This window comes from Dendrobates tinctorius, unplaced genomic scaffold, assembly GCF_039654945.1.
Source record: "Dendrobates tinctorius isolate UK_male_01 unplaced genomic scaffold, ASM3965494v1 ptg000082l, whole genome shotgun sequence".
NCBI lineage: Eukaryota > Metazoa > Chordata > Amphibia > Anura > Dendrobatidae > Dendrobates > Dendrobates tinctorius.
The window spans coordinates 23,073,027-23,099,667 of record NW_027361750.1 but is presented as its reverse complement, the minus strand read 5'-3'; the positions used below and the strand labels follow the sequence as shown (position 1 = coordinate 23,099,667).

Here is a 26,641-nt window from a genome sequence, read left to right as displayed (position 1 = left end):
GTCTGAGGTATGCTCAGAGACCATGGATAAATTACAAACTGACAGAATTAGAGCAGAGTATGATTAGCATAAAGGACCTGATTCTCTTGAACGAGATACAGAAAGGATGTGATGTTAGAGATGGCGGATAGACAAATCACTAGTATTTTGTAGTAATGGAGGGGTGATGTCAGGAGACGATGTGTATAAGTGGATGTCATCAGTAAAGAGATCGTACTGATAATTGAATCTACTGATGGTGTGTCCAATAAGTGGCAGTATATACAGTAGGTTAGAAAAGGAGGAGGCTTGGGACTGAACCCTGAGGAACCCCAACTGTAAGGGGAAGAGGAGCTAGCACAAGATATAGTGAATGAGCGGTTAGAGAGGTAGAGGAGAACCAAGACGGGATTATCCTTGAAAATATTAGACTAAAAATACATATTAAAAGTTATAGCTATGTCATATACACAGCTTTACAAAACACTTTGATGCTAAAATCAAAGTTATGAGTCAGGGTACATAGAAGTATATCCCAAACAAAAAGAGGACCGCTTTTAATAGAGGACCTGCATATGTAGAAAATTTCTGCTTGTGGAAAAAGTTCTATGGTGTTTATATTGCAGGTTACAGCTGTACATGCACAGGTAAATGCTAAGGAATAAATATCAACAGTTGGTACCGTGATAAGTGCTTCCAAGAGGTAATGTGAAAAAGCTCATACAGTAATAAAAGATGGAAATATGACAGTTTATGTGTTCCCCAGGGTGTATGAATGAAAGCTACCCTGATGAAGGAATCCATAGGAATCCTGAAACACGTTGTTTTTTTTGGTCCTTTGCTCATCCCGTACTCTTACTGGCACCACGTGACTGCGGGAGTCATGTGCCTGAATGCGTCACGCAGGTCCTGGAAGTACCCCGTTGGATACACAGGTACCTCCGGACGCGATCTACCGAGCGTCTGTCACCGGCCGGGACAGCGCTCCTGAGGACTATTTTTTTGAAGCGACAGCCCAGGCCGCCAGCCGCTAAGCCTCCTCTGCCATCCATTTGGGCCTCCACGGCCACATTTCATCTCGACCTCCTAGTAAACCTCTAACAGGCTTATACCACAGGTAATATAGCTTTCATTCACACACCCTGGGGACACAAACTGTCATATTTCCATCTTATATTACTGTATGAGCTTTTTCACATTAACTCTTGGAAGCACTTATCACGGTACCAACTGTTGATCTTTATTCCTTAACATCTACCTGGTAATCAGACTTTTTTCCTTCTGGAATTTTAAATTATCATATGTGGTAGAGGAACCTACTTGTAGCTGATTCAGAGCACTTATACTAGCGCCGCTATATTACAGCTTTTTTGCTTGTACAATTTTGAAATCAAAGTTACCCAGAAATGTGCCATTGTGTTCACTTGCATGGTTTTCTCCACGAGGGCATCAGGAGAATCGATAAACTTCTTTCCAGTCACAATGCCTGCGTTATTAATTAAGATTGTGATATCTCCAACCTCCTTTTTCACCTGATGGAGAGAGAAAAGAAACACTGATTATACCACACTATGTAATAGCGAGTGTAAACTAAGGTCCACCTCTGAAGGCAAAAGTGACGGCCATGAAAGTCACATATTATATCTCTATAAATCACTGTCTCCCTTCAAAAAGTCTGTAAAAAGGGGTTGACCATTACTTTTTTTTTTTCTTGGCGGATAGAAAAAAAAAATCCTGTAAGAAGAAAGAAAAAGTCGACATCCCCGTTATATTCTAAAAGACTGAAGGGAAAGTCACACTTATTACGTTCATTGCTCACTAATGCAGATGAAGGAGGGCATACAATCCCGCATCGGTGGCGTTAAGCCACCAACATCCATTTACGCTGCATTTTTGGAGCACATTGGTGTTTGATGACAGGAACAGGACAAGATAACGTGATCATATGGCAAAAATCTAAAGAATTAATGCTAATCAAATGGGAACAGAACAGCAATATCTAGTAAAAAGCAAAATAATGATGACTGTAAGAAGTGTTAGTATAGGTAATGGGGTTGCTCACCACAATAAAGTAGGTGCTCTGAGGTAAAAAATTAAATACTGATAGAAAAAATAACCTCGGCACACTCATATAAATTTCAAGGAATAAATGCACGTAGCTGCTTATAATTTTTATTCAAAATTTCAGCGGACCAAAAAATGATAAATATAGTACAGATAAAATTATCCAACGTTTCGGCTCGCAGGCCTTTATCAAGGATTTATCTGCAATGATAAACAATTTTTTCTCCAGATACATGCAAACACTCTTATACAAACAAAAAATAAAAAATGGAAAATAAAAGGTCCATATAATAAACTTCAGTGTCATAATCAAATATATTATACACAATAGATATATAGCGCACAACAAAGCCATCAAATGTAGTGCAATATTGCAATTTAGGAAATAATTCCACAAGAGAGACAATATATATCCGCCCATACATATATAAGATATATAATGGAGCAAAAAATGGTCCAAAATGTATTTAGTACCTGTACTTTCCTCTGACGGTCTGGATATGTACTCACATAATAGGTACGTTGTTTCTGGGAGACATTATTTGACCTTTTTTGTCTAGTTTTTTATGACACATATATATATATACAGTGGGGCAAAAAAGTATTTAGTCAGTCAGCAATAGTGCAAGTTCCACCACTTAAAAAGATGAGAGGCGTCTGTAATTTACATCATAGGTAGACCTCAACTATGGGAGACAAACTGAGAAAAAAAAATCCAGAAAATCACATTGTCTGTTTTTTTTCATTTTATTTGCATATTATGGTGGAAAATAAGTATTTGGTCAGAAACAAGCAATCAAGATTTCTGGCTCTCACAGACCTGTAACAACTTCTTTAAGAGTCTCCTCTTTCCTCCACTCATTACCTGTAGTAATGGCACCAGTTTAAACTTGTTATCAGTATAAAAAGACACCTGTGCACACCCTCAAACAGTCTGACTCCAAACTCCACTATGGTGAAGACCAAAGAGCTGTCAAAGGACACCAGAAACAAAATTGTAGCCCTGCACCAGGCTGGGAAGACTGAATCTGCCATAGCCAACCAGCTTGGAGTGAAGAAATCAACTGTGGGAGCAATAATTAGAAAATGGAAGACATACAAGACCACTGATAATCTCCCTCGATCTGGTGCTCCACGCAAAATCCCACCCCTTGGGGTCAGAATGATCACAAGAACGGTGAGCAAAAATCCCAGAACCACGCGGGGGGACCTAGTGAATGAACTGCAGAGAGCTGGGACCAATGTAACAAGGCCTACCATAAGTAACACACTACGCCACCATGGACTCAGATCCTGCAGTGCCAGACGTGTCCCACTGCTTAAGCCTGTACATGTCCGGGCCCGTCTGAAGTTTGCTAGAGAGCATTTGGATGATCCAGAGGAGTTTTGGGAGAATGTCCTATGGTCTGATGAAACCAAACTGGAACTGTTTGGTAGAAACACAACTTGTCGTGTTTGGAGGAAAAAGAATACTGAGTTGCATCCATCAAACACCATACCTACTGTAAAGCATGGTGGTGGAAACATCATGCTTTGGGGCTGTTTCTCTGCAAAGGGGCCAGGACGACTGATCCGGGTACATGAAAGAATGAATGGGGCCATGTATCGTGAGATTTTGAGTGCAAACCTCCTTCCATCAGCAAGGGCATTGATGATGAAACGTGTCTGGGTCTTTCAACATGACAATGATCCAAAGCACACCGCCAGGGCAACGAAGGAGTGGCTTCGTAAGAAGCATTTCAAGGTCCTGGAGTGGCCTAGCCAGTCTCCAGATCTCAACCCTATAGAAAACCTTTGGAGGGAGTTGAAAGTCCGTGTTGCCAAGCGAAAAGCCAAAAACATCACTGCTCTAGAGGAGATCTGCATGGAGGAATGGGCCAACATACCAACAACAGTGTGTGGCAACCTTGTGAAGACTTACAGAAAACGTTTGACCTCTGTCATTGCCAACAAAGGATATATCACAAAGTATTGAGATGAAATTTTGTTTCTGACCAAATACTTATTTTCCACCATAATATGCAAATAAAATGAAAAAAAAACAGACAATGTGATTTTCTGGATTTTTTTTTCTCAGTTTGTCTCCCATAGTTGAGGTCTACCTATGATGTAAATTACAGACGCCTCTCATCTTTTTAAGTGGTGGAACTTGCACTATTGCTGACTGACTAAATACTTTTTTGCCCCACTGTATGTATATGTATATGTATATATATATATATATATATACATACACACACACACACACACACACATATATATATATATGTACACACACACACATTTTTTCTTTTTTTTTTTCTGTTTCATAGTAGGTGACTCCTATAGGTCACTATTGAAAATATATCCAGTCAGCATTTAGGACCCGTTTGTCTTCTATCTATTTACAGGTACTAAATACATTTTGGACCATTTTTTGCTCCATTATATATCTTATATATGTATGGGCGGATATATATTGTCTCTCTTGTGGAATTATTTCCTAAATTGCAATATTGCACTACATTTGATGGCTTTGTTGTGCGCTATATATCTATTGTGTATTTCACTTCAGTCTGCAGTGTGATTTCTATAAGTGTGTTCTAGAAGTGTGAAGATTAATTTAAGAATTAAAACCAGAATTGAACCAGAAGGGAACTGAAGGTAACTGTACACAGTCACTGTAAACAATGTTTCTGTTTGTTTTCACCCCTATAATCCTTCACTTTCTGCTAATTCCCCTAATCCCTACTCCTAGTAAGGAACTGTTCATCTCTTCTTCAATCCTCCCCATCCACCTCACCTCCGCCTCAGAACTGTTCCTTACCATACAATCCTCTGTCTCCAAACACAGACAGCCCCCTCATTCCCTCTCCTGCTCCCACTTTCTCTGCTCCTTCTCACTGATGGTGATATCTCCCCAAATCCTGGTCCTCCTCACCACATTCCCACAGTCATTTCTACCTCCCATCCACGCTCTATCACAACCTTCCGTAACCTCTACAACCTTATTCCCATTCACCCGGACCCCGCTTCCACAGTCCCACTAACAGGAGCTCTGTGGAACGCTCGCTCTGTTTGCAACAAGCTTTCCTACATCCATGATCTTTTTGTTACTACCAAACTTTCCTTCCTCGCCATCACCGAAACCTGGCTCACCCCTTCTGACACAGCCTCTCCTGCTGCACTTTCATATGGTGGCTTCCACCTTTCTCACACCCCCCGCCCCAGCAGCAAACATGGCGGAGGAGTTGGTTTTCTCCTGTCAGATACCTGCTCCTTCACCCCAATCCCACTGCCACCCTCTGTTACCCACCCTTCCTTTGAGGTGCACTCTGTGCGCATCTACTCCCCCTCCAACCTCCAACTGGCTGTCATCTACCGCCCCCCAGGGCCAGCCACCACCTTCTTTGACCACTTCACCACCTGGCTACTTCATTTCCTTTCCGCGGACATCCCTACTATCATCATGGGCGACTTCAACATCCCCATTGACACTTCCCTCTCAGCTGCCACTAAAGTCCTATCTCTCACTTCCTCCTTCGGCCTCACTCAATGGTCTTCTACAGCCACCCACAAAGATGGCCACACACTGGACCTCATCTTAACCCGCCTCTGCTCCCTATCTAACCTCTCTAACTCACCTCTTCCTCTCTCTGACCACAACCTTCTCACATTCTCTTCCCTCTTCACTCCATGTCTACAATCCCCACCCCACAAACTTTCACACCCTCGCAGAAATCTTAAACACCTTGACCTACACTCATTCTCTGAATCCCTTCTCCCTCTCACAGATATAAGTTCCTTACACAATGTGGATGACGCTGCCGCTCTATATAACACCACAATAGCTGTAGCTTTGGAATCCGCTGCCCCACTTACACATACCAAAGCTCACAAAATCAACAGACAGCCCTGGCACACCAGCCTGACCAAAGAGCTGAGGCGAGTTTCCATGGCTGCTGAGCGCAAATGGAAAAGATCCCACTCCAACGAGCTCTTCATCGCATTCAAACAGTCCCTCACTACTTTCAAGACCACACTCGCCACAGCTAAACAAACCTACTTCTCATCTCTCATATCCTCCCTGTCTCACAACCCTAAACAGTTATTCAACACCTTCAATTCTCTCCTCCGCCCCCCAGCACCTCCTCCCTCCCCACTCATCTCAGCTGAAGACTTTGCCTCATTTTTCAAGCAGATTGATATCAGAGAAAGTTTTGGTCAACAACCCCCAGATCCCTTCCTCCCGACTTCCCAGCCCTCCACCTTCAAAACCAACTTCCCCACCATTACAGAAGATCGACTCTCCACTCTACTCTCAAGATCACATCTCACCACCTGTGCACTCGACCCGATCCCATCCCACTTCATACCAAACCTCACCACAGTCTTCATCCCAACCGTAACCCATCTCTTCAACCTATCACTAACAACTGGTGTTTTCCCCTCAAGCTTTAAACATGCCTCCATCACACCTATCCTCAAAAAGCCCTCTCTTGACCCATCCTCTGTATCTAGCTATCGCCCTATATCACTTCTCCCCTACGCCTCCAAGCTACTGGAACAACACGTCTACCTTGAACTGTCCTCTCATCTCTCTTCTTGCTCCCTCTTCGACCGCTTACAATCTGGCTTCCGGTCACACCACTCCACTGAAACTGCCCTTACTAAGGTCACCAATGACCTCTTAACCGCCAAGAGCAAGCGACACTACTCTGTCCTCCTCCTCCTGGACCTGTCGGCTGCCTTTGACACAGTGGACCATTCCCTATTATTACAGACCCTCTCATCCCTCGGCATCACAGACTTGGCCCTATCCTGGATCTCATCATACCTAACAGACCGGACATTCAGCGTCAAAAATGCTGAATGTGAACATAACCTTAAAGTTTTTTTTGTTCTTAATCCTTTAAAGAGTTTTCGGATGCCTATAATAGAAGGGCGACCAAGTGGTGAAATGCAACAGCCTATTTGTCTACTGCTGATTTGATGGAGCTACCAATAATATATCATTATGGTTTTGTTTTTTTATTATTATATTTCATACCGATATATTTAAAAGTATTTTCCACCTTGAAAAAATAAATAAACTTTTGCCCCTATGCTTGCAAACAACAAATAGAGCTCACCCTACCGCGGTGCAGCGCCGTCTCTATTGCCTCTTGTATTGGCTGCAGTGGTGCGGTGCCCATTTGCTGATGTGGACAACATTAGCTGCCGATCTCCGATCAACTACAACCATGATGTGCGCTGTAGTTGTAACTGCTGCAGCCAATACATAGACACCTGAGCAGTGGCGGAGTGCCAGAACTGAACTGGACCTGGGGAGGGCAAGCATTATCTGTATTTGTCATTTTACAAGTATGCAAATAATTTGAGCTCTGGTCTTTTTAGAAAGTGGAAAACCACTGAAAAATTTTTTGTATGTGGGTTTAGGGGCAGTGAAGCCAAAAGTTGCTGCTCCAAGATGGGCAAAATGGGAAAAACAAAAATCCTTGAACTGCTGACTGCAGCCACAAACACAAGAAACCAGTTTGGGGCAAAAAAGAAAAAATACTTTGTGTTTCAGGCTTTTGAAAAGGGGCTACATAAAGGTGATACAGTTGAGACCTGGGACCCTTAGTGACCACCAAATCATCTGTTTCCCCAACCTGAGATAGAAGTGAACAGCGTCCCCCGACTCATGAAAATGCAGCAGCAGTCAGCATCCTGCTGCATCAGCCACAATCGGTATTCGCACCGGCCATGCCAGTTTAACCCCTTAGATGCTACTGTCAATGGTGACAGCAGCTTCGGGATAGTAAGCAGATTTTGGGGGCTTCCTCTTTACCCCCATCGGCACCCTGAGATCATGATTCTGTGGTCCTGATGGTTGCTGTGGTAATACAAAGCCAAGTTAAGGCCTGGGAGTCGGCGTCAACTATACTGGCCTGTAAAAACGCTAGCAACATTTTAGTGGCAAGAACAACATTTTGTCTTTCCCGCCGGTCCACTTTGCGTTAATTACTGAAAAGCACCTGAAGGGTTAATAAACGACCCAGCAGCAGTTTTTAATATGGTGAGGGGTGTTTTTTTTTTTTTTTTTAAATAAAGGTTTTCCATTTTGGTTTTTTTTTCCCTAGATATCAGTCCCCCAAAGTCACTACTAAACTGAATAGATCCCCAATTTTTAAAATATCTAACAAAGTGAAAAGACCTGATAATGTAAGGCGGCCGTAACGTAAATGTTATATAGGATGAAATAAAGATCTTGTGACTTATTTATGTATCAATAAAGGGTATCGTTTTATCTAAGCTAGAATGCGAGCCCCGGAAAACAGATCAGTAAAAGGGGCGCTTGGGATCACGTTCACCCCCTCTCTTTTCATTCATTAATCAGCTTATTGTGGTTTATTTGAAATGGTACGTTCCCTCCCTTCCCCTTTTTTGTTTTCGGGTAAATGGTTTTGGTACAAACCTTCTAGAAGAATCTGCTGTCAGGTCACATGTGTAGTCAGTTTTGAGAGACAGGGCTCTGATTGGCAGATGCCCGTTTTGGCGGGAAGAAGGTTTCTCTATATAAACTGTGACTCACTGGTTCCAGTCTTGTCAGACTGAAGCGATCAACACTGAGGTATGGCCATGCCCACCCGCCCTTGATAAGAGTATACTCGTAGCAGTGTTAATTTGACGGGAGTCGCCCAGCTAATGCTTGGTGGACAGGATTAATGAACTGATACATTAAGATTGAGGATTTATTAAATAGTTAAATCAAAATTATTAATATGTGGTTTCACTATCTGTAATGTTTTGGTAACCCTAAAAAAACCAAAACACTGCACCCTTTTATTCAAAGCACTGGTTGTTCTGTCTTCAGTTACTTAGGCTGTGTGCACACGGTGCATTTTTGATGCATTTTTTTCCTTGCAGAATTGACCCAAAAATGCTAGGGAATCCTTATGCCAGCAAAGTCAATGAGAATCCTGAAGGGCTGGCACGTGATCAGGATTTGCTGTGGGTTTAAATCCTCAGCATGTCAATTCTTTGTGCGTTTTAAATAGAATAATAATAATAATCTTTATTTTTATATAGCGCTAACATTCTGCAGTGCTTTAGAGTTTGCACGCATTATCATCACCGTCCCTGATGGAATGTAGGAGGAAATCGGATTACCTGGAGGAAACCCACGCAAACACGGGGAGAACATACAAAGCTCTTGCAGATGTTGTCCTTGGTGGGATTCGAACCTAGGATTCCAGCTCTGCAGTGCTAGCCACTGAGCCACTGTGCTGCCCACTGTTTTTGACCCATTAAATGCACACACAAAAAAACCACATAGAAAAACGCAGTGCTTTTGATGCCAAGAGATGCAGAAACCTTGCAGATATTTCAGAAAGCAAATACTAAATGTGGGCACATAGCATTAGTCTTTAGTTATAACATGTTATCAATGGCAACTTTGATCCCATCTTTTAACCTGCTGCATCATCCTTAGCTGCCAAGGATTGTATATGTACAGTATTTTTCAGATTATAAGACGTACTTTTGTTCCCCAAAATTTTTGGGGAAAGCGGGGGGTGCGTCTTTTAACCCCTTCCTGACATCCGACGTACTATCCCGTCCATGGGACCCGGGCCCCTATGCCCATGGATGGGATAGTACGTCTACCGCGATCAGCGGCGCCCACGTGGTGAGCGCCGCTGATCGCGGCCGGGTGTCAGCTGATTATCACAGCTGACACCCGGCACAATGTGTCAGGGGCGGTCACGGACCGCCCCCGACACGTTAACCCCTTGCACACCGCGATCAAACATGATCGCGGTGTACCGGGAGTTAAAGGGAAGCATCGGCAGGGAGGGGGCTCCCTCCTTGCTTCCCTGAGCCCCCCACGGCAGCGCAATGTGCAGCGCTGCTGCAGGGGGCTCCTTTCCTGCAGGCCCCCGAATCCAAGATGGCGACGGGGGCCTTCGGGGGCCTGCAGGAAGCTGGTTTCCTCAGTGCCTGCAAAGCGCAGGCAAGAGGAAAGTCTTCTTCAATGCCTGTGACAGACTGTTGATCTGTCACAGTGATCTGTGATGTGACAGATCAGCGATCTGTCACAGGACAGTGATGTCCCACCTGGGATTATGTAATAAAGTAAAAAAAAAAATAAAAAAAAGTGTAAAAATAATTTAAAAAAAAAAAAAAAAAAAAAAAAAAAAAAAAAAAAAAAAAAAAAAAAAATCGCCAAATAAATTAGTAAAAAAAAAAAAAAAAAAAATATTCCCCAATAAATTCATATTTTGAAAATAAAAAAACCCCCAAAACAATAAAAGTACACATATTAGGTATCGCCGCGTCCGTAACGACCCGCCCTATAAAACTGTCCCATTAGTTAACCCCTTTAGCGAACCCCTTAAAAAATAAAAATAAAAAACGAAGCAAAAAATAATGATTTATCATACCGCCAAACAAAAAGTGTAATAACGCGCGATCAAAAAGACGAATATAAATATCCATGGTACCGCTGAAAATGTCATCTTGTCCCACAAAAAACGAGCCGCCACACAGCATCATCAGCGAAAAAATAAAAAAGTTATAGCTCGCAGAATAAAGCGATGCAAAAATAATTATTTTTTATATAAAATAGTTTTCATTGCATAAAACCGACAAAACATAAAAAAACGACCTAAATGAGGTATCGCTGTAACAGTACTGACCCGAAGAATAAAACCACTTTGTCAATTTTACCGCACGTGGAACGGTGTAAACGCACTCCCCCAAAAGAAATTCATGAAACGCTGGTTTTTGTTCATTCTGCGTCCCAAAAATCGGAATAAAAAGCGATCAAAAAATGTCACGTGCCCGAAAATGGTACCAATAAAAACGTCAACTCGTCCCGCAAAAAATAAGACCTCACATGACTCGGTGGGTCAAAATACGGAAAAATTATAGCTCTCAATATGTGGTGATGCAAAAACTATTTTTACAATAAAAAGCGACTTTTAGCGTGCGACAGCCGCCAAACATAAAAACCGCCATAAATAGTAAATCAAACCCCCCGTTATCACCCCCTTAGTTAGGGAAAAATAATAAAACTAAAAAAATGTATTTATTTCCATTTTTCCATTAGGGTTAGGGCTAGGGTTAGGGCTGAGATTAGGGTTAGGGGTGTGTTGGGGTTCAGGTTGGAGTTAGAATTGGGGGTTTCCACTGTTTGGGCACATCAGGGGCTCTCCAAATGCAACATTGCGTCTGATCTCAATTCCAGCCAATTCTGAGTTGAAAAAGTCATATGGTGCTCCTTCCCTTCCAAACTCTGCCATGCGCCCAAACAGTGTTTTACCCCCACATGTAGGGTATCAGCCTACTCAGGACAAATTGCAAAACAATTTTTGGGGTCCAATTTCTCCTGTTACCCTTAAGAAAATAAAAAATTGGGGGCAAAAATATCATTTTTGTGGAAAAAAATGATTTTTTTATTTTCACGTCCGAGCGTTATAAACTTCTGTGAAGCACTTGGGGGTTCAAAGTGCTCACCACACATCTAGATAAGTTCCGTGGGGGGGTCTAGTGTCCAAAATGGGGTCACTTGTGGGAAGTTTCAATAGTTTAGGTACATCAGGGGCTCTCCAAACGCACATGACACCCACAGACCATTCCATCAAAGTCTGCATTCCAAAACGTAACTACTTCCCTTCCGAGCCCTGACGTGTGTCCATACAGTAGTTTTCTCCCACATATGGGGTGTCAGCGTACTCAGGACAAATTGGACAACAACTTTTGGGGTTCAATTTCTCCTGTTACCCTTGGGAAAATAAAAAAATTGGGGAATAATTGATCATGTTTGTGGAAAAAATACGATTTTTTTATTTTCATGCCCTGGCATTATAAACTTCTGTGAAGCCCTTGGGGGTTCAAAGTGCTCACCTCACATTCCTTAGGGGGTCTAGTTTTCAAAATGGGGTCATTTGTGGGGGGTTTCCACTGTTTAGGTACATTAGGGGCTCTCCAAAGGCAACATGACACCCGCAGACCTTTCCATCAATGTCTGCATTCCAAAACGTCACTACTTCCCTTCCGATCCCCGACGTGTGCCCATACAGTAGTTTTCTCCCACATATGGGGTATCAGCATACTCAGGACAAATTGGACAACAACTTTTGGGGTCCAATTTCTCCTGTTACCCTTGGGAAAACAAAAAAAATGGTGACTAAAAGATCATGTTTGTGGAAAAAATACGATTTTTTTATTTTCACGCCCGGGCGTTATAAACTTCTGTGAAGCACTGGGGGGTTCAAAGTGCTCACCACACATCTAGATAAGTTCCTTGGGGGGTCTAGTTTACAAACTGGTGTCATTTGTGGGGGGTTTCCACTGTTTAGGTACATCAGGGGTTTTCCAATCGCGACATGGTGTCCGATCTCAATTCCAGCCAAAAACGTCAAATGGCGCTGCTTCCCTTCCGAGCTCTGCCATGCGCCCAAATAGTGGTTTACCCCCACATGTGGGGTATCAGTGTACTCAGGACAAATTGCACAATAACTTTTAGGGTGCTGTTACCCTTGGAATAATAAGAATTGAGGGTGAAAAGATCATTTTTGTGGAAAAAATATGATTTTTTAATTGTACCGCTGTACGTTATAAACTTCTGTAAAGCCCTTGTGGGTTCAAAGTTATCACCACATATCTAGATAAGTTCCTTGGGGGGTCTAGTTTCCAAAATGGGGTTTCCACTGTTTAGGTACATCAGGGACTCTCCAAATGTGACATGGCGTCCGATCTGAATTCCAGCCAATTTTGCATTGAAAAAGTCAAACGGCGCTCCTTCCATTCTGAGCTCTGCCATGCGCCAAAACAGTCGTTCCCCCCCACAAATCAGGTATCAGCGTACTCAGGACAAATTGCACAATAACTTTTGCAGTCCAATTTCTCCTGTTACCCTTGGTAAAATAAAAAAAATTGAACCTGAAGTATTTTTTTTGTGAAAAAAAGTTAGATGTTCATTTTTTTTAAAGGGCATAAAAATTCAAAGTTGGAAAATTGCAAAATTTTCAAAATTTTTGCCAAATTTCCATTTTTTTCACAAATAAACGCAAGTTATTTGAATGAAATTTTACCACTAACATGAAGTACAATATGTCACGAGAAAACAATGTCAGAATCACCGGGATCCATAGAAGCATTTCAGAGTTATGACCTCATAAAGGTACAGTGGTCAGAATTGTAAAAATTGGCCCGGTCATGAACGTGCAAACCACCCTTGGGGGTGAAGGGGTTAATCCGAATGTGTGCTGTAGAGGAGGGGGGGTGGCTCTGGAGTGGTGTCAGAGGGCTGGAGTGGGCTGGCTGCGGGCTGCAGAGACAGCAGGTGGTCAGTGCTCCCGCTCATTAGGCTCATGTAATATTCACTGCACCCGCTGTCCATCACCTCGGTGCTGAAGCCGCGCTGAGTTGGTGGACAGGGGAGCAGCGCTTATTGCATGTGCCTGCACTCTCCCCCCAGTGCCCCGTCACTATAGTCACCTTCTGATGATGGCCCCATGCTCCCAGCTCCCCCCTGGCTCTTCCTGTGTCTGTGCCAATAGGACCTGCGGTCACGTGACTCCCAGTGTGCAGCACTGCGGTCATGTGATGGAAGGTCCTGAAGCTACAATGAAATGCCTGCATGAGCAGCTCCTGGATGTCAGCACAGACACAGGAAGAGGCGTGGGGGAGCTTGGAGCACAGAGCCATCATCGGAAGGTGAGTTAACTGTTTGTTATTTTATGTGCGTGCCAGCAGGGGGTAATATAGGGACGGGGGGCCGTGTCCATGCCAGCAGGGGGGGAATATAGGGACGGGGGGCCGTGTGCATGCCAGCAGGGGGGAATATAGGGACGGGGGAGCAGTGTCCACGGCAGCAGGGGGGGTCGTGTGCACGCCAGCAGGGGGGAATATAGGGACGGGGGGGGGGGGTCATGTGCATGCCAGCAGGGGGGAATATAGGGATGGGGGGCCGTGTGCATGCAAGCAGGGGGGGAATATAGGGACGGGGGGGCCCATGTGCGTGTCAGCATCAGCAGGGGGCATATAGTGACTGGGGGGGACATATCCAGGATTTGATGGGGGGGGCTATGTGCCAGCACAAGGGGGCCATGTACCAGGATGGGGGTTATCTAGATGCCAGAATGAGGTATATATATGATTTGAAAGACGGACACTGGCATAATAAGACACACCTCCATTTAACATAAAAAAATTTTTTTCTCTTTTTCTTCACCAAATTTGGGGGTGCGTCTTATAATCAGGTGCGTCTTATAAAGCGAAAAATAGTTTGTTGGATGTGTCTAGCATCTTGTGTGTTGCATTTGGGACATACAGGTGCTTCTCACAAAATTAGAATATCATCAAAAAGTTAATCTATTTCAGTTCTTCAATGCAAATAGTGAAACTCATCTTAAATAGAGTCATTACAAACAGAGTGATCTATTTCAAGTGTTGACGATTATGGCTTACAGCCAATTAAAACCCAAAAGTCATTATCTCAGTAATAATTAACAAAAAACACCTGCAAAGGCTTCCTAACCATTTAAAAAGGTCCCTTAGTCTGTTCCAGTAGGCTCCACAATCATGGGGAAGACTGCTGACTTGACAGATGTCCAGAGGGCAGTAACTGACACACTCCACAAGGAGGGTAACGGTCACAATCCATTGTTGGATTTGTGGCAAGTCTGGTTCCACTTTGTTTAAATGTAGCTTTTTTCCTTTCAGTCCATCGGGGGTTAATGTCAGTTTTTCCTTGATGGCAATCTGGTGTAACTGCAGTGCTGCTGGGTCAGCTGATGTGGGTGGTGACCACTCCCACCATCCTTTAAAAGGTCACCTGATGCATCAGCTGACTGTTGGTGATAGTTTCACTGGATACCTGCCGATGTGTGTGGAGCTCTCTGGTGCCAGTGTGTATCAGCTGTTTGAGGTCCTGGTGTCATATCCTACGCTGAGCGGTTTGGAGTCCGGCTTCAGTGTCATCTGCAGTGTGGGGCTGGGCAGCAGAGTCTGGAAGCTAAGTGTGGTGTTTTTTTGCCTCGTCCATTACGTGTTTGTTACTGTCCCCTGTGTGGTACTATCTGCAGTGGTGAGGCTAGTGCCCTTTGCCGGCCAGTGCACTAGCCAGGGCAGTGTTAGGTAACAGCGAGGGACGAGGTATCAGTAGGGCCTTCCTCTCCTAAATACCATCCTGTTGTATGTGTGTTGCGCCATTCGCTGACTGACCACTTGCTGGGTCGTGTCACTTCATGACAGTAAGCCACAAAAGGTCATTGCTAAAGAAGCTGGCTGTTCACAAAGTACTGTGTTCAAGCATATTAATGGAAAGCTGAGTGGAAGGAAAAAGTGTGATAGAAAAAGGTGCACAAGCAACGGGGATAACCGCAGCCTTGAAAGGATTGTGAAGAAAAGGCCATTCAAAAACTTTGGAGAGATTCACAAGGAGTGGACTGCTGCTGGTGTCATTGCTTCAAGAGCTACCACACAGAGACATATCCAGTACATGGGCTACAAGTGTCACATTCCTTGTGTCAAGCCACTCATGACCAATATACAATGCCAGAAGTGTCTTACCTGGGCTGACGAAAAACAAAAAAACTGGACTGTTGCTCAGTGGTCCAAGGTGTTGTTTTCAGATGAAAGTAAATTTTGCCTTCTCATTTGGAAATCAAGGTCCCAGAGTCTGGAGGAAGAGAGGAGAGGCCACAATGCAAGGTGCTTGAGGTCTAGTGTGAAGTTTTCACAATCAGTGATGGTAGGTAGCTTCCTGGCTCTAGCTGCTGTGTGAAACCTGATACCACAGTTGGATTGCAGAGCTTCAGGAGGGCAGATATAACTGTGCAGGCTTCTCAGGCTCATTGTTCCTGAACACGTCTGTAACGGGGTCTTCCTATCTCGGGTACCTCCTTCAGTACCACCCCGTGTTTCCGGAGGTCCACTCTGCTTTGGCTGGAGTCTGAATGGAGGACGCTGGCTGGAATTCCTTGGTTACATGGGCGCATATAAAAGATCACTGCTTCTCCACGTATTTCCAGTCTGACAACACTTTACTCACAGGACACAGAATATATCACACAGATACAGAGGGCAGGCCAATAGAAAAGCGGCAGGCCAGACATACATTACAATAGCCGCAGGTGGCCGGAGCCTGCCGATATTTACTGTGGGAATTACAAAGGTGAGAGGGGGGCGGCTGGGCGCAGCCTGTGGGCTGATGCATTAGGGACATGCATCTCCCATGGAACCTATTATACATACATACAACTGCACAACATATTCTGGGTGCTGAGTGGTTCCGTAACAAAGCTCCCCTTTTCAGCGACGCGATCGGCATACACAGTCTGATCCTTAACGGATCGGTTTGGGGATGACCGAAGTTTATGGGGTCGGTACAAGTTCCGTTTGGCGACTTAGTCCATCGGCATTACCGTTTTGTTTGCCGGGTCTGTAGTGAATGGTGAAGTCCAGAGGTTGTAGGGCTAAACTCCACCGCAGCAATCTGGCGTTGTCTCCGGAGTCCCGATTAAGGCTAGTTTCACACTAGCGTTTTTGAGCGCAGACGGCCTGCGCACGGCCGCCGCTAAGCCCCGCCCCCTGCCGCGCCTCTGCCGGTAGCTCCGCCTACCGGCGCATGACGCTGCATGCGCCCTGCGTCCCCTATCTTTATCACTGGCGGCGCAGGCCGTGCGCAGTATGCGTTTGGCGGCGCATGCGTCCTTTTGACGGTGCGCCGACCTGCGCCAAACGCAACCTGCTGCAGTTTGGTTGCGCCGGCGCACCGTCAAAAAGGCGCATGCGCCGCCAAACGCATACTGCGCACGGCCTGCGCCCCCAGTGATAAAGATAGGGGACGCAGGGCGCATGCAGCGTCATGTGCCGGTAGGCGGAGCTACCGGCGGAGGCACGGCAGGGGGGCGGGGCTTAGCGGCGGCCGAGCGCAGGCCGTCGCTGCGCTCAAAAACGCTAGTGTGAAACTAGCTTAAGCCAGACTAGGGGATTATGGTCCGTTAGGAGGGAAAACTGTTGTCCATACAAATATGGTTGCAACCATTGGGTGCGGCCAATACAGGGGTATTGGTGAGGGCGTCCTTTAGTTGGCGGAAGGCTTCCTCACACTCTGGGGTCCAGGTTTCCTGGCGGGGGAGGTTCTTATGGGTCAGATCAGTGAGGGGCTTGGCTACGCTGCTGTAATTGGGAACGAATTTCCTGTAATACCCCGCTGTCCCTAGAAACGCCATGACCTGGGTTTTAGTGCGTGGGGTGGGCCATTTGGCTATGGCCTCAATCTTGGCTGGTTCTGGTCGCTGTTTCCCACTTCCCACCCAATGCCCTAAATACTGAACCTCTGCTTTGCCCACGTGACACTTGTTTGGGTTCAGGGTGATTCCGGCCTGGTGGATCCTGTCCAATACTGTCTCTAGGTGATTTAGATGCTCTTCCCATGTCGCACTGTAGATGGCAATGTCGTCCAGGTAGGCACAAGCATAGTCCTGGAGACCATCCAGAAGCCGGTCCGCCAGCCTTTGGAAGGTCGCCTGGGCATTCTTTATCCCGAATGGCATAACTCGAAACTGGAATAAGCCGAACGGGGTGACAAATGCCGACTTGGGAATAGCGTCAGGACTAAGGGGAATCTGCCAGTAGCCTTTGCATAGATCGATGGTGGTCAAATACTTTGCCCCCGCCAGCCAGTCTAACAACTCATCCACACGCGGCATGGGATATGCATCAGTCACTGTTTTCTCATTGAGCTTACGATAGTCTTCACAAAACTGTGTAGTCCCATCCTTCTTGGGCACTAACACTACGGGGGATGCCCAGGGACTGACTCTTCAATGACCCCTAAACGCAACATCTCTTGTCGCATCCCTTCTCGTACAGACTCAAGGACGCGGAAGGTGTTTTGTCGCAGGGGGGTCTGATCCTGGGTCTCAACCTTGTGTTGTGCCAGGCGAGTGTACCCTGGTCTCCCCGAAAACATCCTCTGTCGCTGCCTCAACAACTCCTCCGCCTGCTGTCTCTCCCGGGGGCCTAGGTCTTCACCCAAGTGTACCTGGCCCCATGTTTTAGACAGTCTTTTCTCCTAAGACATCCGGCAAGGGAAGTCCGGCTAAATCCTCTGCTTCAGGTGCACAGATGGCCACCACCTCTTCAGGGCGCTGCCGGTAGGGCTTCAGCACATTCACGTGGAACATGCAGATAACCCTGGGGTCATCACAATCGGCGACATTATAGGTTGTGTCGGCTATTTTCCCCACTACCTGGTAGGGCCCCTGCCATGCAGCTTGGAACTTGTTCTGCTTAGTGGGCTCTAACACCAGGACCTTCTGTCCTATTTCCAAGGTGCGCTCTCTGGCCCTCCGATCGTACCATACGCGCAGGCGCCGCTGGGTCGCCTGAATGTTCTCACATACAGCCTGGGTCAGGTCCTGTAGGCGGTCCCGGAATTCCAGCACATAGGGTACAATAGGTACCCCTTCTATGAGGCCCTCCCCTTCCCAGTGTTCTAGCACTAAGTCTATGGGTCCCCTTACCAGTCTCCCGTATACCAGCTCGAACGGGGAGAACCCCGTGGATTCTTGGGGCACCTCCCGATAGGCAAACAGGAGGTGTGGCAAGAATTTCTCCCAGTCCCTGTAGGTTCTGGTAAAAGTCCCAATGAGCTGTTTTAATGTCCCGTTAAAGCGTTCACACAACCCATTGGTTTGCGGGTGGTACGGGGCGCTTCTAATGTACTTTACACCGCACAGCTTCCACAGTTGGTTGGTCACCTCTGCTGTAAACTGGGTACCCTGGTCCGAGATAATCTCCCGGGGAAATCCAACCCGTGAGAAAACCTGGAGCAGGGTGGCCGCCACCGTCTCTGCCAGTATGTTAGGTAACGCAACCGCCTCTGGATACCGTGTGGCATAATCTACCACTGTCAATATATACCTTTTCCCTGATGGACTGGGTTTGGCTAACGGCCCTATCAGGTCGACTGCTACTCGGCTAAATGGTTCCTCCACAATGGGGAGGGGGCGTAATTTGGCCTTGCATCGATCCCCCCTCTTGCCAATGCGCTGGCAACTGTCACAGGTCTGGCAGTACTGACGAACATCATAGGTTACCCCCGGCCAAAAGAAGTTTTGTGTCAGACGATGCCTGGTGCGACTGACGCCGAAGTGCCCGGCCAAGGGTATGTCATGAGAGATTCGCAGTAACTCCTGCCTATACTTCTTGGGAACTACCAGCTGTCGTTTTATAGTGGAGCTCGTCCCTGTGTGGTGCTGCTCTGTGATCTGGTAGAGGAGTCCCTGCTTCCATACAAACTGTTCCTCTTCCAGTACCCCTCTCCCCTCCTGTGCCTTCCCACGATATCCCTCCAATGAAGGATCCTCAAGTAACTCCCTCTTAAATTCATCTGGGGTGGCCCAAGAAATGTGTCTGGCTATGGGAATACGTGGAGGGCTGGGATGTCTTACCTGGGCCTCCTCTGAGTGTGATTCCGCCTCCGCAGCTCGAGTTGGTCTCCGGGTGGTCACAGGATATGTCTCAGCCAGAGGGCAACCGAGAATGCAGACAACATGGGCCCCAAGTCGTTTCCCAGCAAGACGTCTGCAGGCAAATCCTCCAACAAGCCGACCTCAACAAGGCCATCCCCGACTCCCCAGTTCAGGTAAATCCTGGCAGTGGGCAGTCGATGTATAGCTACCCCTGCTACACGGACTGCCACTGTCCGGTCCGTCTTCTCTTGGTCCCGGACGAAATGAGGCTTCACAAGGGTCAAAGTTGCCCCGGAATCTCTTAGTCCCTGCATACGTTTCCCATTAACCCACACGACCTGTCGATGCTGTTGTCAATTATCTGCCCGGGCTGCGTGCACGGGGTCTACTTCATGCAACACTTCCTCCATCTCTTCCACCCCTTGGTTAGTCGTAGCCCCCAATGCCGGGTCAGCTTCGCCTTGGTAGCAGTGTACAGCAGCCCGGCTGAAGGTAGCTGTTCCCGTCTTTGGCCACTGGGTATGCTGAGTCCGGTTGGGACATTGTCTTTGCAGGTGGCCCAGCTGACGGCAGGTGTGGCATCGCGCCCCAGGGGCACTGTGGTAGGCCGGGTTTCTAGCTGGTCCCCCTACAATCTTCTGTGGTTTGGGGCCCTCCAGGTCCATGGGCGGGCCCCTAGTAACCATCTTTGATCCGGACAACTGAGGCCTCCTGGCATCATGATGTTCATCGGCCAGACGAGCGGCTTCCTCCAGAGTCGTTGGCCGGCTGTCCTGAAGCCATTCCTGTGTCTCGGGGGTTAGTCCATTAAAGAATCGTTCTAACAAGAAGAGCTGGAGGACGTCCTCCTTAGTGGTTGCTTGGCTATCTTGTACCCACTGTAGCAGTGACTGCCGTAATTTACAGGCCCATTCAGCGTGGGTATCGGTTACGCGTTTTATAAGTCCACAGAACTTTTGGCGGTATGCCTCTGGTGTCAGCGCATACCGGGTCAAGATCACTTCTTTGATCGGCTCATAGTCCATACAGTCCTCATCAGGTACCGTGCGATAGGCGTCCGCTGCCTGGCCTGTCAGCTTGCTGGCCAGAATCTGAACCCGTTCCTCCGGCTTTACTTGATGAAGGGCACACTGCCGCTCAAAGTCCTGCAAAAAGCCATCAATGTCTTCCTCTGCCTCCCCCAACTGTTGGAAGGCATTATACTGGATCTTTTTGTGGCTTACTGTTGAAGGTACCTGGTCTAAGGCCAGAGCTCCCCCTGCTCGCTGACTCTCCTCTTTGCCATCTCCATCTTGGCCAGCTCCACTTTGGTCCGCTCTGCCATCTCCATCTTGGCTAGCTCTATCCTGGTCCGCTCGCCATCTTTTCCTTCAGATCAGTACGCACATCAGCCATCACCTCTCGTATGATCTCTACTGCAGGGTTCGGGCCATAGAACGCCAGTCTGTTCTTTACCTCCCTCTGGAATTCAGTTTCTTCCACGTTCACATTGAGGGGAGCTGCACTGTCGTGTTCCATGATGGCTTCTATCAAATCCGCTTTTGTTTTGTTGCTGGCAATCAACCCTCGGGCTTCCACCAGATCTTTTAATGTAGTCCTCTTTAACTTCTGGTAGTTGTTTTCCATTCATTCCTTTTCTCCTGTAGAAGGGGTATCATATCCCGCTGGCTGCCACCAGTGTAGCGGGGTCTTCCTATCTCGGGTACCTCTTTCAGTACCACCCTGTGTTTCCGGAGGTCCACTCTGCTTTGGCTGGAGTCTGAATGAAGGACGCTGGCTGGAATTCCTTGGTTACATGGGCGCATATAAAAGATCACTGCTTCTCCACGTATTTCCAGTCTGACAACACTTTACTCACAGGACACAGAATGCTGGAGCCTGCCGATATTTACTGTGGGAATTACAAAGGTGAGAGGGGGGCGGCTGGGCGCAGCCTGTGGGCTGATGCATTAGGGACATGCATCTCCCATGGAACCTATTATACATACATATAACTGCACAACATATTCTGGGTGCTGAGTGGTTCCGTAACACAGCTCCCCTTTTCAGCGACCTGATCGGCATACACAGTCTGATCCTTAACGGATTGGTTTGGGGATGACCGAAGTTTATGGGGTTGGTACAAGTTCCGTTTGGCGACTTAGTCCATCGGCGTTACCGTTTTGTTTGCCGGGTCTGTAGTGGATGGTGAGGTCCAGAGGTTGTAGGGCTAAACTCCACCGCAGCAATCTGGCGTTGTCTCCGGAGACCCGATTAAGGCTAGTTTCACACTAGCGTTTTTGAGCGCAGCGACGGCCTGCGCACGGCCGCAGCTAAGCCCCGCCCCCTGCCGCGCCTCCGCCGGTAGCTCCGCCTACCGGCGCATGACGCTGCATGCGCCCCCTATCTTTATCACTGGGGGCGCAGGCCGTGCGCAGTATGCGTTTGGCGGCGCATGCGTCCTTTTGACGGTGCGCCGACCTGCGCCAAACGCAACCTGCTGCAGTTTGGTTGCGCCACGTAACAACGTCACACTTTATAAGGTTGGTATTTTATGTTTTTAGTCATCACAATTGTTTATTTAGCTTGTTTTATGAATGGATAGTGCAAAGTGTGTGGATATTTCATAGAAATAAGGCAGATTACAAATGAAAGTGTGCTTCTCAGGCACATTGTTCCCTAACATACATATTCTGTCTCTTGCTTCAGATTATCTGCTGAAAAGGAGAGGAAAATGTATAATTTATCAGAACCCCTTCATGGTGAGGAAGTGAGAAACATGCCTGTTAGATGATGATGATGCTGATCCCACACTGAATGAGGATTTAGGAGAAGAAAGTGAGATTGATTCTCATGATGAGGTGGAAGTATGTGAAATTGATTCTGAAACAGAGCAAGATGGTGACAGTGAAGAGGATGAAGAAGATGTAGAATCATATTATATGGGAAAAGATAACAAAAAAACAAATGGAACAAGAAGCCACCCATGAAAAAACGTAGGGAACCTCAAAACATTATCACTCACCTTCCTGCAGTTATAGGAACAGCAAGTAATGCAAAAACTGCAGCTGAATGCTGGAATAGTTTTTCACAGATGACATTCTGGACTCTATTAACATAGAAAAAAAAAGTGGCTGACAGCAACTCCTTGATCCAAGAGAGGCACGTTCAAAGTCCAAAGACCCAGTTGGACACGAAATCCAAATGATGAAGAAGAACAGCATCTCATCCGGGTGAAAAATATATAAACATTTATTGTGCCATGACAAAATGCTTTTGTCATGGCACAATAAATGTTTATATATTTTTCACCCGGATGAGATGCTGTTCTTCTTCATCATTTGGATTCTGGACTCTATTGTCACATACACAAATCAATATATAGACATTATAAAGGACAAGTTCATCTGCAACAGAATCATCAAGGCCACAGATGGAATAGAACTGCGTGCTTTTTTTGGACTGTTATACCTTGCAGGAGCTTATAGGGCAAATCTGGAGTAAAGATGGTGATGGAATTGAGAAATTTGGCCTTGTTATGTCTCTAAAAAGATTCAAGGTTCTAATTCGTTGCCTTCGGATTGACAACAGAACTACCCGAACCGAACGTAAAACATATGACCGACTTGCTCCAATTTGCGATTTATTCCAAAAATTTGTGGAAAACTGTAAGAAAAGCTATTGCCCTGGGGCGAATCTCACGAAATGCTCCCTGGTTTTCGTGGTAGATGTGGATTTTGTCAATACATTCCATCAAAGCCTAGCAAATACAGAATAAAAACTTATGCCCTTGTTGATGCCAGTAAGACCTACACATACAACCTTGAAATTTATGCAGGAAAACAATCAGAAGGTCCTTACTGTGTCAGCAACAAACCCAGTGATGTTGTAAAAAGAATGGCTGGCCCTTATTTGGATCGGGTCGCAATATAACAGCTGACAATTGGTTTTCAAATTGTGATCTGATTATCTGAAAATGCAGAAGCTTTCATGTCAGAACTGTAAGAAAAAATAAAAAAGAATTGCCTACACAGTTTGTAAGTGTGAAAGGGAGAAAACAGTACAGCAGTATGTTTGCATTCCATAATGGAAAGGTTTTGGTTCCTATGTACCACGCAAAAATAAAAATGTACTTTTTCTCTCAACACTTCATAATGATGGTGCCATCGATTCTGGGTCTGAGGCACAGAAAAAAACGGAGATAATTACATTTTATAATACAACTAAAGGGGGTGTTGATACAGCTGATCAGATGTGCTCAACTTTCAGCGTCAGCAGAAACACCAAGCACTGGCCAGTGGTCATATTTTTCACTATGTTGAATTTGGGTGGTATAAATTCACAAGTCATTTACCTTGAAAACCAGCTTGAACCACTCCGTAGACGAGTCTATCTGAAAAAATTGGCCCATGAACTAGTGCTTGGAGAGCTACGCAGGAGAAGTATGAAAACTATGGGTATCCCCGCTCGCCTTCAAGTTCAGCTCAAAAGATTCCGCCCAGAAGATGATAGTGAAAATCCACCACCTCCCAAAAGAAGGAGATGCACCACGGAAAGCGGAAACAGAAGGATTTCTAATTATGAATGTCACAAATGTCATAATGCAATCTGCCTGACACATGCAAAAATGATGTGTAATTCTTGCTCTTTGCTCTGCAAATGTGTTTTTTTCTGGGGAAACTTCAGGATCTAATTCTAAATGAATATGTGTGTAATATTACTTTAGGTACCTTAAAATTAAGTTTGTTTCCCTAAATTTTCTTTATAGAGTTATTTGTCAGCGTCAAGCTGGGGCCTATTTGGCGGGAGTTTTGAAATGTTTGTATTTCAGAGTAATTACTTTTATGTTAAATAAATGGTCTTTTTTTGCACCTGATTATGTGTAGTCTCTTTTATTACATCTCTATGAAGGTCACTGATCACTTTTAGGAGCACTGAAATTGCAAAAATTAGATATAGGTATTTTTTCTAGCCTGCGCCTGACAGGCACATTATTCCCTAACTCGTTAGTAAAGATATTGTTCCTGATGGAGGGTTAAATATGGAGTCCAAAACTGGATCCCACATTCTGGATGTGGCCTCAGAAGTGATCTATAAAGGGGTAATAATACGTTTAGACCACAGGATTTTAATTCTTTATACATCCTAAAATATTGTTTGCTTTTGCAGCTGCTGATTGACATTGAGTACTGCTGCTCAGCTTGCTTGGAACCAGAATACCCAAGTCCTTCTCCTGTTCTGTAGTTCCGAGTATATTCCCATTTAGGCTATGGACCCACAAATTTCCGCAACATTTCCGCACTCCCGCCGCGGGTAAAACACATGCGTTTTTCCCGCGAAAAACAAGCGTTTTGCAAGCGTTTTTTGCTTGCAGTATGCTTTCGCATTACAAGTAATTAGCATCACTTGGAGATGTGATAGATAGGATGTTAAAATAATAAAAAATAAATAAAAATATTGTTATTTTCACCTTCCGACGGCCCCGATCTGCTCTGCGGCGCTTCCGGCATCTTTCGGTCCCAGTAATGCTTTGTGCGAAGGATCCGAGATGATGTCACGCTCGTGAGCGTGACATCATCAGCAGTCATTCGCGTAAAGCATTACTGGGACCGAAAGATGCTGGGAGCGTGGTGAGAGGCGGGAAGGACTTTGGGGGCCGCTGGAGGGTGATTATATCTCTATTTTTTAGTTTTATTCTATTTTTTACAGGATTATGGTGCCCAGGGCCTGGAGGACAGTCTCCTCTCCTCCAGGCCCTGGGTACCATCCACACATGATCCACTTACTTTGTGCATGGTGGGCATAGCCACATGCGAAAAGTAAGCGGATCAGTGCATTCCTATGGGTGCGGAATCGCCGCGATTCTGCAAAAATAATGGGCATGCTGCGGATTTTCCGCTATGCGATTCCGCAGTGGAAAAATCCGCAGCATTATCACAGCATTGTGGAATCCCATAGGATGCATTTTCGCGACGATTCCGCAGCGGAAAAACGCTGCGAAAATGCAAAAAAAAAAGCAACATGTGCACACAGCCTTTATGTATATGCAGTTGTAGAACTTCTCTGTCCTAGGTTCATTACTCTACATTTATCTACATTAAACCTCATTTTCAAAATGTTTGCCCATTCAGTCATTTTATCCAGATCGTTTTGAAATATTGAGGTCACTTTTTATTGTCCTACATAGTTTGGTGTCGTCAGCAAAGACTAACACTTTACTCTCAATCCCATCCACAAGGTAATGAACTAATTTACAACATGATGTGGAATCTGGAATCGAGCCCACATCTTTTCCAGCAGGTCAGCTGATTTCAACAGCTGACATGTGCCCACAACAGCTGTGGGTGGAATTGCGATCCAACCGTGGCTGTTAACCTGCTAAATGCTGCTATCAATCTCTGACAGCAGCATTTAAACACGATCGCCAGAAACTCATTACTAATCCCATCTGTATCACATGACCACGGGTCGCCAATGGGTTGGCATGCAGTTGACGCTCCTAGCAGTTGTGTAGCACAAGCGATCAGATGATTGCAGTTTCTAGTCTCCCATGGAGACAATTGAAGCAAGTGTAATGTAAAAAAAAGTTTTTAAAAATATAAAAGTTTAAACTTACCCCCCATTCAAACTAAAACTGTTAAAAATAAATTTAAAAAAAATTACATATATTTGGCATTGCTGCATTCAGAATCGCCTGATCAATATATTAAAAGAATTAATTTGATTGTTAAACAGCGCAATGAGAAAAAACCTCCAGAATTACAAAGTTTTGGTTGCCGCAACAGTACACTGAAATGTAATAATGGGTGATCAAACATTGTATTTACACCAAAATGATAGCAATAAAAACGTCAGCTCAGCACAAAAAAATAAGCCGTCACCCGGCCCTAGATCACAAAAAAACATGGATTTTTGTGAGTACTCACCGTAAAATCCTTTTCTCCGAGACGCTCATTGGGGGACACAGAGACTGTGGGTGTGTGCTACTGCCGTCTGGAGGCCGACACTAAGTATACAAAAAAAACAAGTTAGCTCCTCCTCCGCCGCATACACCCTCGCCCTGATAGCGGGCGGAAACCAGTTTAGTGCAAAAGCAGTAGGAGAAGCTGAAAGCGAATTAGCCTTACCGCAGAAAATCATATGTCTGAAAAAAGGACCACCCTACG

The 26,641-nt window shown here is 45.6% G+C and overlaps 1 protein-coding gene across 1 annotated transcript in view; it reads right to left on the bottom strand.

Annotated features, from left to right (window-relative positions):
• The window catches only part of SDR16C5 (short chain dehydrogenase/reductase family 16C member 5), an 86,535-nt gene that overhangs the window by 17,854 nt on the left and 42,040 nt on the right, over positions 1–26,641 (bottom strand). The window contains exon 3 of the mRNA XM_073583972.1: positions 1,380–1,511. Within this exon, the coding sequence (XP_073440073.1) occupies positions 1,380–1,511 (132 nt within the window). The remainder of the gene's footprint in view (positions 1–1,379; positions 1,512–26,641) is intronic.